This window comes from Trachemys scripta, chromosome 13 (genome assembly GCF_013100865.1).
Source record: "Trachemys scripta elegans isolate TJP31775 chromosome 13, CAS_Tse_1.0, whole genome shotgun sequence".
Taxonomy (NCBI): domain Eukaryota; kingdom Metazoa; phylum Chordata; order Testudines; family Emydidae; genus Trachemys; species Trachemys scripta.
The window spans coordinates 19379315-19392372 of record NC_048310.1 but is presented as its reverse complement, the minus strand read 5'-3'; the positions used below and the strand labels follow the sequence as shown (position 1 = coordinate 19392372).

At 43.0% G+C, this 13058-nt stretch overlaps 1 protein-coding gene across 1 annotated transcript; it reads left to right on the top strand.

Annotated features, from left to right (window-relative positions):
• Positions 1 to 6961: 6961 nt before the first annotated feature.
• RRAD (RRAD, Ras related glycolysis inhibitor and calcium channel regulator) lies at positions 6962 to 12432 on the top strand. Its single transcript, XM_034788493.1, has 5 exons — positions 6962 to 7098; positions 7273 to 7642; positions 9124 to 9197; positions 9769 to 9973; positions 11562 to 12432. Exons 2-5 carry the CDS (start codon positions 7285 to 7287, stop codon positions 11837 to 11839), a joined length of 915 nt encoding a protein of 304 aa, XP_034644384.1. The 5' UTR covers positions 6962 to 7098; positions 7273 to 7284; the 3' UTR covers positions 11840 to 12432.
• The last annotated feature ends 626 nt before the right edge of the window (positions 12433 to 13058 follow it).

Here is a 13058-nt window from a genome sequence, read left to right as displayed (position 1 = left end):
ATCTGTTATGCAGGACTTGAATGGGGTTTGCCATAAACACGAATAGACTCAGAATCTGGCTTTATGCAAAACCAATAGTTATGTAATTTCCTGTTTCCATTTAAGAGTGAGAGATTGTGACAGGTTGGATCACAGAAACCCCCTTGGGAGCTGCCACCCAATGTACCAAGACTACCTCTGTTCCTGTTTTCCCTGCCAGCTCAGGACTCCAGCACCTTGTCTTGCTGAGCCAGACACTCCCGTCTGCTCCAACACAGACCCAGGGTCTGAATCACTTGTCCTAAAGCTGCAAGTTTACCTGAAAACAGCTCACAGAAGTGTGCTTGTCTATAGCACTCAGATGCCCAACTCCCAATGGAGTCTAAACCCAAATAAATCCGTTTTACTCTGTATAAAGCTTATACAGGGTAAACTCATAGATTGTTTGCCCTCTATAACACTGATAGAGAGATATGTACTGTTGTTTGCTCCCCCAGGTATTAATACATACTCTGAGTGAATTACTAAAAAGTGATTTTATTAAATACAGAAAGTAGGATTTAAGTGGTTCCAAGTAGTAACAGACCGAACAAAGTAAGTCACCAAACAAAATAAAATAAAATGTGCAAATCTATGTCTAATCAAACTGAATACAGATAATCTCACCCTCAGAGATGCTTCAGTAAGTTTTTTCTCAGGCTGGACACCTCCAGGCCTGGGCATAATTCTTTCCCCTGGTACAGCTCTTGTTCCAGCTCAGGTGATAGCTAGATGATGGCTCCTCTCCCTCTTTTGTTCTGTTCCACCCCTTTATATATCTTTTGCATAAGGCGGGAACCCTTTGTCCCTCTGGGTTTCCACCTCCCCCCCTTCCCCACTGGAAAAGCACCAGGTTAAAGATGGATTGCAGTTCAGGTGACATGATCACATATCACTGCAAGACTTCATTGCCCACTTGCCAGTACACACATATACAGGAAGACTCACAGGTAAACACAGCCATCTGAGGATAATGGTCCTTGTTAATGGGAGTCATCAAGATTCCAAACCATCATTAATGGCCCACACTTTACATAATTACAATAGGCCCTCAGAGTTATATTTTATATTTCTAGTTTTAGATACAAGAGTGGTACATTTATACAAATTGAATGATCATACTCAGTAGATTATAAGCTTTGTAATGACACCTTACAAGAGACCTTTTGCATGAAGCATATCCCAGTTACATTATATTCACTTATTATCATGTTTTTATAAAACCATATAGACTGCACAACGTCACAGAGATACTCTGTGTTACGTTTGCTAAAGACACCAAGTCTATGGTACATGAATAAAGCACTTATTCAGACAGGCCACGGGTCCAGTAGAAGCAGAAATAAGTTAAAAAAAAGCAGTAATCAAAATTGCCTTTTAATTAGCTATTAATTACAATTGAAATATCTGTTAAAAGTACAGGGAGGTGTTGTTGGGGCAGGGAATCCCCCAAAGAGCCAAGGTCAACATTTTCAAACTTGGGTGCCTACAGTTAGATGCCTAAATAAAAATGGGACAATTTTCACAGGTACTGAGCACATGCAACTCCCACTGATTTCAGTGAGAAGGTTTGCAATACAGGTACTCAACACAGAAGAAAAATCAGGCCACTTTTATTTAGGTATCTAAATATGACAACTAAATAAAATATATCCTGGAGCCATTGACCTCCTCTGTATCCTCAGTCAAGTCATTTAATGGCTCTACGTCTTAGCTTTCCCCTCTGTAAAATGGGGATAACAATAAGTTACCGGATAGGGATATTGTGAGACTTTATACATTGTCTGTAATGTGAACTGAGATCCTTAAAAAAGGGTGCTATAGAAGGTGCAACAGAAGAAAAATATTCTGATTTCATTAGCTCTTAACTAGGAAGTTTCCTTTATTTAATTTCATCCAATTATTCCTGGTAAAGCCAGCCTAAACAACTCCCCTCCCTCCAGTTGGATGCAGCTCCAGATGTGGGTGAATGTTTGAGATGCTGTTCTGATAGAAGAACACTTATCCATCCTATGGTACAGCTGCTTTTGCTGTTGGTACTTCTGGGAATGATGTAAAATAAGATAATGCTATTAACAAGTTTGGATATGCCACAAGTGATAAAATAGATGATCTAGTCTTGGGTTGCGGAGCACTTTGGAGTGCAGCTGTATCTTCACTATGTTCAATGGCTTTTGCTTGCCTCAAATTTTAACTCAATTTACAAGAAGGATGGCCTTGTGGTTAAATCACTGGCCCGGGACACAGTAAATCTGAATTCAATTCCCGGCTCTGCCACAGACTCCCTGGGTGACCTTGGACAAGTCATTGGGTATTAGAACACTCCCTTTCTTCCATTCTTTGTGCATCTTAGGCCAGGTCTACACTACACCCCTAATTCGAACTAAGGTACGCAACTTCAGCTACGTGAATAACGTAGCTGAAGTTCGAAGTACCTTAGTTCGAATTAGTTCGAACTTACCTTGGTCCACACGCGGCAGGCAGGCTCCCCCGTCGACTCCGCGGTACTCCTCTCGGCGAGCTGGAGTACCGCAGTCGACGGCGAGCACTTCCGGGTTCGACTTATCGCGTCCAGACTAGACGCGATAAGTCGAACCCAGAAGTTCGATTTCCAGCTGTCGAACTAGCGGGTAAGTGTAGCCAAGGCCTTAGCTATTAGATTGTAATCACTGTGGAGCAGGAACTGTCTCTATTTGTTTATACAGTGCCTAGCACAACAGTGGCCTGATCTTGCTGAGGTCACTAGATGCTACTGTAATATAATAAAATAATAATTATAAATAGAATTAGATGTTATGCAAAGAAGTATGCTGTGATCCGTCTCCAGTAATTATCCTGCCTTATCTGTTAATTCTTTCCAACTTCACTGAATAGTCGGTCCTATGCAGCTCAAAGGGCATCAAGTAGCAGTATGACCTGTCATGAATCTCTTTCTCAGGTTCCAGGCACAGATCCAGAGGCAGATGAGAAACAGACCTAGCTCCCTGGCCATTGTGCTCCCTCTGTGAAACTTTTAGTCATCCCACCAGGAATAAGTGAATCCTCAAGGACTCAATCCAAGGCCATCTCACTTTCTGTAAAAAGACTACTCACATAACCCAGCATCAAGTCCCTCAGAGCCAGAGGTATCGTGCCTCAGCAGTCCCCGCATGCCTGGTGTATTATTGTATTCCCCAAAGTACAGCCAGAGTACACTCCAACAACCCTCCCAAGTTTGCCAAAGAGCCACACAACTATTTCCAAAGAATGGACTGGATCCTATGTGTCTGGAGTGGACTTTCTCCAAGGGGTCACAACAGGATAGTTTTAGAATTTTAGAAAAAAAATTTTTTTAATCTTTTAGGTTTTTAAAAATAGATTCAATGCTTCAGTGTGAGTTTGTTCCTTCTTATCACATATTTGGATCTATTCATTGTACATAAATGTACACACACACACTATATTTCTCACAGTCCTGGTAAGGTTTTCTTTTCTTTGAATGCTGTTACTGTAAATGTTTATTTTTAGTTAATTTTCCTGTAGCATTGTTCTCATGATGTTTTTGTTCTATGATTGTTGTGAAGGCCTACTCATGTTGTCTCTTTTCCCTTGAGGGCTCTATCTTGCAATCACACCATAAAAATATGTAAGATTTTCTTAGAGCAGGAAATGGATCAAAGTAGTGTTCCAATAAGTCCCAATTTTTTTTCAGCCCCTCCACCCCCCTTTCTTTCTTTCTTTCTTTCATTTTCCAGTCAGTAACCATGACATAGGGGGTGGTTTTGAAAGAACCACGTGTACCTTTGCCCAACACACACCTCTTATTAACGATAAGCTGAAGGGCTGTTTTTTGAGCATGGGACACATGAAATTGCATGTAGAAGGCGCTTAGTCAAGATGTTTTGATAGATCCCAGTTTATCCCAATTTATCCCCTTTTTAAACAGATTTTACTTACACATTACTTAAAATGTTAGCCTTGGCTTTGCAATTTAGTCAATTTAACTGAAGCATTTACAACCTTTAACCACCCCGTTAAAGTCTATAATTACAACTGACAAGTTCAGGGCCATTTTTTGCTTGCCATGTTGCAAGGCAGAGAGCACTAGCTGCGAACATTTGATGACCTTTAACTGTCCTATGAATACCTCTAATTGTAACCAACAGGACAGGTAGGCCAAAAGCCATCCCAACATCGACTAAGCTATTACAACAATTCCACGAAAGTGATGGGATGTTTGTTTGATTTAAAAGCAAAAAAGTCAGTTCCCTGAGGTTTGTCCCTTTATAGTGGTTTCCCTAATTATGTGTCTGATGTAAGTGGCTTCAACTGCACAACATGTTACATGAGAATAGAAGTTTAGGTGCAAACATGCTGTGTACTGAACTGGTCCAGCAACCCCACTACCTATTCTGCGGATTCTTTCCTCCCTCTCATCTGTTTCTGCCTATTTGCTTCCTTTCTCCCCCTCCTTGGTATGCTGTCCACACTGGCTTTGATCCTAGAGGCTTATCTACATGGACAATCCTTATACCTGCATAGAACCCCAATAACAAGGGATTCCATATGATTTCAGGGATTTGCCCACACCCTTCAGTTTGCAGAAGTGTGGGCTTGGCTTATAATCTTTTAGGGGCAGGAAACTGCCTTAGACCGTCAGTAAAGTGCCTAGCACAGTTTGGGTCCTGTGAAAATAAATAATTTTAAATAATGCTCTGGTGAGCCAAACAGAATATAAATACAGATGTCTGGTTAGTTATATCTACCCATGTGGTTACAGGATAATGACTAGAGCAGCTCTGTGTTATTGGGGAGAGAATGTCACAGTTACATTAGGTTGCCCAGGTGAAACTGAGAAGAATCTGTCCCTTTATGTTTTATATTGGTCTATGACAGGGGTCGGCAACGTTCGGCACGCGGCTCGCCAGGGTAAGCACCCTAGCGGGCCGGGCCAGTTTATTTACCTGCTGATGTGGCAGGTTCAGCCAATCACGGCCCCCACTCGCCGCGGTTCGCCGTCCCGGTCCAATGGGGGCAGTGGGAAGCGGCGCGGGCCGAGAGATGTGCTGGCCGCGGCTTCCCACCGCCCCCATTGGCCCGGAACGGCAAACCGCGGTCAGTGGGGGCCACGATTGGCTGAACCTGCCACGTCAGCAGGTAAATAAACTGGCCCGGCCCGCTAGGGTGCTTACCCTGGCGAGCCAAGTGCCGAACGTTGCTGACCCCTGGTCTATAAGAATCTTACGCAAGGACACACAGCTCGTTGGAACAGGAACTGTGTTTTTGTTCTGTGTTTTTACAGCACCTAGCATAATACAGTCTTAGTCCCTGAGCAAACTCTTAGGTGCTACAGTACTAACTCCTAATGCTGTTGTAAAACAGCAGCAATATTAAACTCCTGACCAGTAAAGTGAAATCTGAAAAACTGTGGGACAGACATTTTCAAAAGAACACCACAACACTAGCCTTGTGACAAAAAGTGTGTTGCATCCTATACCATTCACAAATACACACATGGAAACATTAAATACAGCACTGTAATAGGGAACAAAGGAAGCAGTTAGACTTGTGTATTTAGCGGGTAGTGTTGGGATCTTCCACAAAGATGTGCGCACATGAGGGGACAGAACCAGAAATGGCTCTGTTTAGATGTAGAACCTAGCCAATGTGCTGTTGCTTTAACAAAAGAAGGTTTTTTTAAGCTCTATACATATTTATAACACAAACATTATTAAATTGAAGTGTGGAACACACTTCTTACTGAAATATTCAGCTTTTAAAATTAAGTTACAGATCAGTTTTCCATAATTTTATAGTGCATTTCAAACCAGGGGCTTGGTTAATATGGTAGACTCCAGCCTTTCATAATATTTCTAATATGGTATCAAGTATCGGGGGTAACCGTGTTAGTCTGTATCCACAAAAACAACAAGGAGTCTGGTGACTAACAGATTTATTTGGGCATACGCTTTCGTGAGTAAAAAACCGCACTTCTTCAGATGCAGCAAATATTTGGGACACTAATATGGTAGAGTCCCAAATATCAATACAGACTTCTATGGTTCAGTCTTGCAAAACTGGTTTAATGCTTTACAAAATTCTCACCCTTACAAAAAGTACGAGAGTTGTATTGATAGTCCCAACACCATCATCATCACAAACTGTACTATTATGGATCATTATTCTAGAATGCTGTTGGTATTTATGGGAAATAAATTTGCTGGTCATAGTCATTTCCCAACAGACTCATTAAGGGACAAATCATCTCAGCCAGCACCTTGTTTGCAGCCTTTAAGAAAAAAAAGCCAAAGATTGAATGAATAAGGAAACAAAACCACACCTAGCACATTTATAGGGCAGAGTTGGGAGGTTCGCGCTGTTACTACAGTGCCTCTGCTCTAGAACCTAGATAAAACTGAGCACCCTCCTCTCCAGAATGTTAGTTTGGAAATTCATGCACAAAAAAAGCCAAACAGTAAATAAATACAAATACGGTATTGTACAGATTTACTGAAATTTGAGAGACAAGGTCGGTCTCTTATTTTACCACGGTCCAGTGCCTAGCACAATGGGGCCTGACCCTGTGGCAGCCCTCTCCAGGCTACTGCACTGCTAATAATTAAATAGAAGTTGCCCACGTTTATTTATGTTTGTGTAACTAGGGCTAAAGACAGCAGATACCGCAGTGATGAGCCAGATACCTTAGACCGCTGGCTTACAGGAACCATTATCAGCACTTCCATCCCGCTGTACAGCTTCCAGGCGTTGGACGCGCATTAACTAATTGATGCCCCGGAGCCGGACCCCTGGGTGCTCGCCAAGGAGAGGCCACAACCCGGGCTTTCCCTTGCGCCCCGGTGTGTACAGGGCGCCTGGACGTGCCCCAGCTGCCTGCCTGGAACCCCCCCGGGTTTCCAGAGCGGGGGCGGTCCCGGGCTTTGCCTCAGCGTCACGTCACGCCGGGGAGGGCCGGGCTGGCCGCGGCATAAATAGGAGCGAGGCGGCGCGGGCTGCCAGGAGCAGTGACTGGAGGCAGGAGCAGCGCTCGCGTGGCGACAGGCACCGCCGGGGAATCCCGTCTCCCTTCTGGCCCCGTCCCAGGTAAGCCGGCCGGGAGCGGACCCAGGCCTTTGGGGAGGGGGTGGGGGAAGCTGCCGGGGTCCCGCCGAGCTCGGGTGGGGGGAGGAGGCGGTTTCAGCGCCCCGCTGCCTGGCAGGACGAGGGGCAGGCGGGGAGCTGCGGAGCCTGACACCGCCCGGGTCGCTCTCCCCGCAGCTAGGCGCCCCCATGACTCTGAACCGCGGGGACAAGCTGCGCTACCTGGAGAAGCGGCGCTGCAGCACGCCCTTCGCCGCCCACCAGCACCTGCACCGGCGGAGCATGCCGGTGGATGACCGGGAGCTGCAGACGTCCGTCCCGCCAGGCGACCTGCTGGGCGAGTTCTCCCCGCTGGTCCGCTGCACCTCGTACAACCCGGACCGGGAGAGCTGGGCGTCCGACTCCTCCGACTCGGTCATCTCCTCGGGCAGCGACTCCGACAGCAACCTCTACAAGGTGATCCTGCTGGGCGAGCACGGCGTGGGCAAGACCAGCCTGGCCAGGATCTTCGGCGGGGTGGAGGACTGCCCCGATGCGGAGGAGGCAGGTGAGGGCGGCTGAGCCGCGGGCTGCGAGAGATCTAGGGGGGAAGCGGCGCTGTCCCCAGCCGTAGCGCCCCGGCGCTAGCAACTCACCCCCTCCCCGCCCTGCCCAGACAGCGAGCCCCAGGCTGGAGCTTGGCTACAGAGCCGCCGCTTTAACAGTGCCTGGCCTTGAACTACTGCTTTAGTGCGGAGGGATTTACAGACCCCTTCTCGAGCTGGACGTGTAGTGTGTCCATAAACGCCATGTGCTCACATCTATATTACATATAGACATAGACGAGTATAGGATATAACACAATGTGTGGTTCAACAAAATGAATATGTATTCACACACTAATAGGCTTGCATAAGCATATTAATGTATAAATGCATATTCAGTGTGACTATAGTTGACTATTAACTCAGTTACATCAATACATTATTATTAATGTAATGTAAATGTAGCTGATTTGGGATCCTCATTACATGTTCCTCTTAATAAGGAAAGCCTTAGTTTCAGGGCTTTGTTCTATAGAATAAACAAAGAATTTTTATGATTAAGAAACTTAATTGTTAATCTTAAACAGTTAAGTTTCTTAACACTTACAGTTTGGTTACTGAACAAACTAATTTTTCAATAATTTAATACAGTCCCATTAGATGGTTTAAAGGTTCATGCAACAAATAAACTCAATATAACAGCTGGGTATTATCAGTAGAACCCAAAGCACTTTACAAAGGAGGGCTGTATCATTATCCCCATTTTCCATATAGTATGTTTCTAAATTTGTCTTATTGAGGACATAGATGGCAGTCAATTGACTAGAACTGCCCTGAAGCAAAGTTCAGTTTTGCTCATCGGGAGTAAGGAAATCAAGGCACTTTTAAACATTACTCCTAAAAAAGCCAGACATTAAGTTTAAAAAAAAAAAAGCCTCCCTAAAATAATGAGGGTTCTCACTTAAACCCAAACAGCAGGAAAATGCAGAGTTAAGTTTCACTCTCTATATAGTTGTGCCTATGTATTGCGACTGGACTGCGGGAGTCTTTGGGGTGAGACTTCAGTGCATGATATTCTATACCCTGGGGCACAATCCTGAAGTCCTTATTGAGTCAATGAGAATGCCTTGAGTAAAGATTATTTTTAAATATATGCTACAATAACGAGGTATAACATGGTGAGTGAAGGATGGAGTGATGGCCTTTACTCTGAATTTACCTACTTTTCTTGGCTTAGGTCAGTACTCGAACATAGAAGCATTTAAAAAAAATATTTTTGAATTCAAAATTTGTTAGAGACAAACAGTATTTTATATATTGCACATACCATGCAACTTCTCTATTGCCCTAATGAAAATATCTACTAATAGTAAATTAGTTAAGAACCAGTTTGGAAGCAATAACTGATAATCACTCTACCTTAGTCAGTCAGGTGTTAAGTGTTCTGATTGACTGCAAAAATCTTGGCAATGAAGTCTAATAATTTAAAATGTTCTCTCTACAGGGAATACATATAACAGATCGATTATAGTCGATGGAGAAGAAGCTTCTCTCATAGTGTTTGACATATGGGAGCAGGTACGAATAGTTCATTTTATTTATGGGTTATTTGTTAATTGCACAGCCTAGGCCTAGATTCAGAATAAGATGATTGTGTATGGCTACTCATTGTTAAGTAACATCCTAATAGAAAATATTGAGATTCTTTGTTCTGTATTCATTCACCTAGTTTTCTAGAGTACATTTCAAGTAGCTAGGCTATTTCAGACCAAGTTTAGGGCCAGACTGAACCCCTTACTCCTGCTGTTGGGGAGTTACCCGAATAAGCAGACTCCCTCAAGCCAATGAGGCAGTCCTGGGAGTAGCTGCTTATCCATCAGAGTAAGGGGGTCACAATCTGGCCCATCCCAGGCATTGATGCAATTTATGGAAATAGAAAAGCTTTTACTTCGTAATAGAACCTCCAAAACTGGGATTTTTCCCTCCCAAGAATGATTTAGTAAAATTTTTAATACGGACTTAAAATGTCATATAAAAGAATTGCAAGAAAACTAGCTGTAGCAGGGTTTCCAAAATCATTCACTTATTAGAATGTTTAGTTTTATGTATTTTCAATGCAATAAATGGTTCCATTCTTTTTTCCTTTTAGGATGACAGCCAGTGGCTTCAGAATCATTGTATGAAAATGGGGGATGCCTATATTATTGTGTACTCAGTGACAGACAAAGTTAGTTTTGAAAAGGCCTCAGAACTGAGAATTCAGCTAAGAAGGGCAAGACAAACAGAAGATATTCCCATCATTCTGGTAGGGAATAAAAGTGACCTCGTCCGATCCAGAGAAGTCTCAGTAGATGGTAAGAGATGCTACTGAATTGTGAATTCAAGTCAAAGTTAATAACTAAGGCTGCAAAGAATCCTGTTCTACTGCAGAAAGGGACATGATGTGAAGAGTCTGGTTTATAGACATTCCATGTTTAAAGAGTTTGGAGCACAGAGAAGCAAATTGTCAGAGAAGCAGAGCTGGTTGATTTCTGACTATCCTTGGCATAGTGCCCTGAAGCTGCAGTAGTAAAGGAGTGGCTTAGAGCTGCAGCTTCAGGGTACTACTGCATGCATCTCAAGGTCAATAGTGACTGAAAGTCATTAGCCATCTTCTGGCTGCCCAAGGACACTTATAAAATGACTTGATGTGTCCATTTCTGTTCCTAATGCACAGAGGTACAAAACCCACAACTGGCAATTTCTGCTGAGGGCAAGACCATATAGACTGAACAATCCTTTCTCCTATAAAGTGATCTCATGATGGGATGGAGATATGTTGGCAGGGCAATGTGGGGACGCTTGCCCTGCTTAAGTCCATGCTGACACTTTTCTGTGTATTTCAATGTCCAAGACTGTCAACCAAGCATCTGCATGAATCCACATCAGCACTGAATCCACATTTAAAAAAATCATTTTTATATTCACTAGGTGGAATGTTACAAGATACCATCAGTACCCTGATGAGATACTAGCTCTTTCAGTCTGATTCTGTCATGGTGTCCTCTCATTCCCTGCTTTAGACTGCCCACTATGCCTGCACAGGTTGTTCAACCCAGGCAACATGGAGCAGTCACTTGCTTGTGGGCTGGTGCAGTGCCCAGAAAGTCTCTATTGCCCCAGCAGTGAGCCTCTTTATTGATGTGGTTTGCTCTGCTCAAGTTGATTAAGTTTACAACTTCAGGGTCATTGTTTTACCACAAGCTGAACATGGAAATTCATGCTTCAGCAATGGTGAAAAGTAGCTTTATCTCTGAAATATTAGAGTTGTAACCTCTTACTGTGGATGCAGACCTCACTACACCAGAGTGACCTATGCTTTCCTGACTGCTAGCTATGGTCTGGTGATCTGGCCTTCCAAGCTGTAACCTGCTTTATTTGGAATGATCTTAGAAAATTCACTGGTTACAGCTTTTGCAGAATGTGACAGTACAGCTGCACCAGAGCTTTCACCTGAAAGAAATGGTGATACCTGCTCTGTGCCTTATGCTGGCTGCACTCTTGTACAAGCGTGTTCGCACATCTTGTTTAAACTGTGAACAATAGTGGGCCATGCTATTTGAGGGACTGTCTGTTGCCTTATGTTCCATCAAATTGGTGGAATTGAGACATCCAATCCTAGCATGTTATCTTGGAGAAGGCTGTCCCCAGTCTTTTCAAGGATCTGAGGATGCAGGGGAATCAACTAGATGACCTCTTGAGATTCCTTCCAGTTCTGATTCTATGACTGGAAATTCATCTCAACATGCATCAAAGTACAATAGTGGTATAAAGGCCCTATTCCCCTAATAAGGTGTGCATGTGTTTGGTTTTTTTAAGTCACATTGCACCTTTGGATGCTGATGTGCATGAAGAGAAAATCTCATTCTACTGTCACTCACTTGCCTCTTTCTGTATTTCCAGAGGGACGGGCCTGTGCTGTGGTGTTTGACTGCAAATTCATTGAGACATCGGCTGCTCTTCATCATAATGTGAAGGACCTGTTTGAAGGTATCATTCGACAAATCAGACTTCGCAAAGACAGTAAGGAAGACAATGCCCGGAGAATGGCCAACACAAAAAGAAGAGAAAGCATAAGCAAAAAGGCAAAGCGATTCCTTGGGAGAATTGTGGCAAAGAACAATAAGAAGATGGCTTTCAAGGCAAAGTCAAAGTCTTGCCATGATTTATCTGTGCTTTAGAATCTTTCAGCCAGGCCAGATGCTGCACATGGGTTGTGAACAAGCATTTGACTTATGAAAAGGGTGGACAAACCTACATGGTCATAAAAATGAATGACTTATTGGACTCTCTGTACTGCCTTATGGTTCATAAGCAAGACCTGGAAGTTGTATTACCATGTTCACTTCAGTGGTAAATGGTTTAAGCATCAGTGTGTGCAAGTAAATGAACTAACTTTAAACAAGTGGCTTCATATGCCCTCGTTTTCACTGTGTACATTTGTTACATGTCCTCCTGTCCTGTGGATACCAGAGATGCAAAGATAAAGGATGATAGGAAGTGAAAAAACTTGTCTCCTTTGCAGAGCAAAACTTGAAAACGTTTGTACGCAGGCTCGTACACTTTTTTGTATTAAAAAAAGCAATGAAATACTTTTTAAATTTAAATAGGGGGGGGAGCAGTTCAAACAGCATTAGAATGGGAGTTAGCAAAATAGATATAGTTAGATACAGAATAAATATCATTTTATGAAGTTAATTTGCACTTCCATTAACTGTTACTCAATTTGTTACTTGTTTACATGCAGATTTTATAATAAAGTTATTTCCTGTTATGCTATTAGGCTGTGTTTTTTCTCATAGCAAGCACAAAGTGAGACAGCAGTATTTTTCTGCTAGTGTTTACTGTACAAAAAATCTACCAAGCACAGATCCTAATTAGGACTTGTCTACACATGGACTTCCATGATTAGATATTTCTGAATAACTTCCTTATTCTGGAATGAGATTGTCTGCCTGCTCAGGAAATGCATTAAACTAAAATGGAATAAGTGTCCAGACAAGGAGTTAGCCAGGAACATTCTCAGCTGGTATAAATAGACCTCAGTAGCTCTATGCAGATGTACACTAGATAAGATTCTGGGTTTTAAAAATGGATGTTATTCATCTTGAATCAAGAGTATTTGATATAAATATGTATAACGGCTCAATTCTTTTACAGATAGCTCCTTGGCCACATAAGTAGACCCATTTATTTCACTAGGACTACTCATGCCAGTAAGGGCCTGTTCCTTCACCTGTTTAAGGTGTCAAAACTCCCATAGGCTTCAACAGGAGCAGGAATAAGCCTGCTGTGTAAAAGCTTTAGCCAGATGCAAGTCTTGTGTCTCAATAGATGATATATTGAAGTTCATGCTGTGCTACTCCTAAGGTGCTTTATAGCCTTACATGGTGTTAAAGG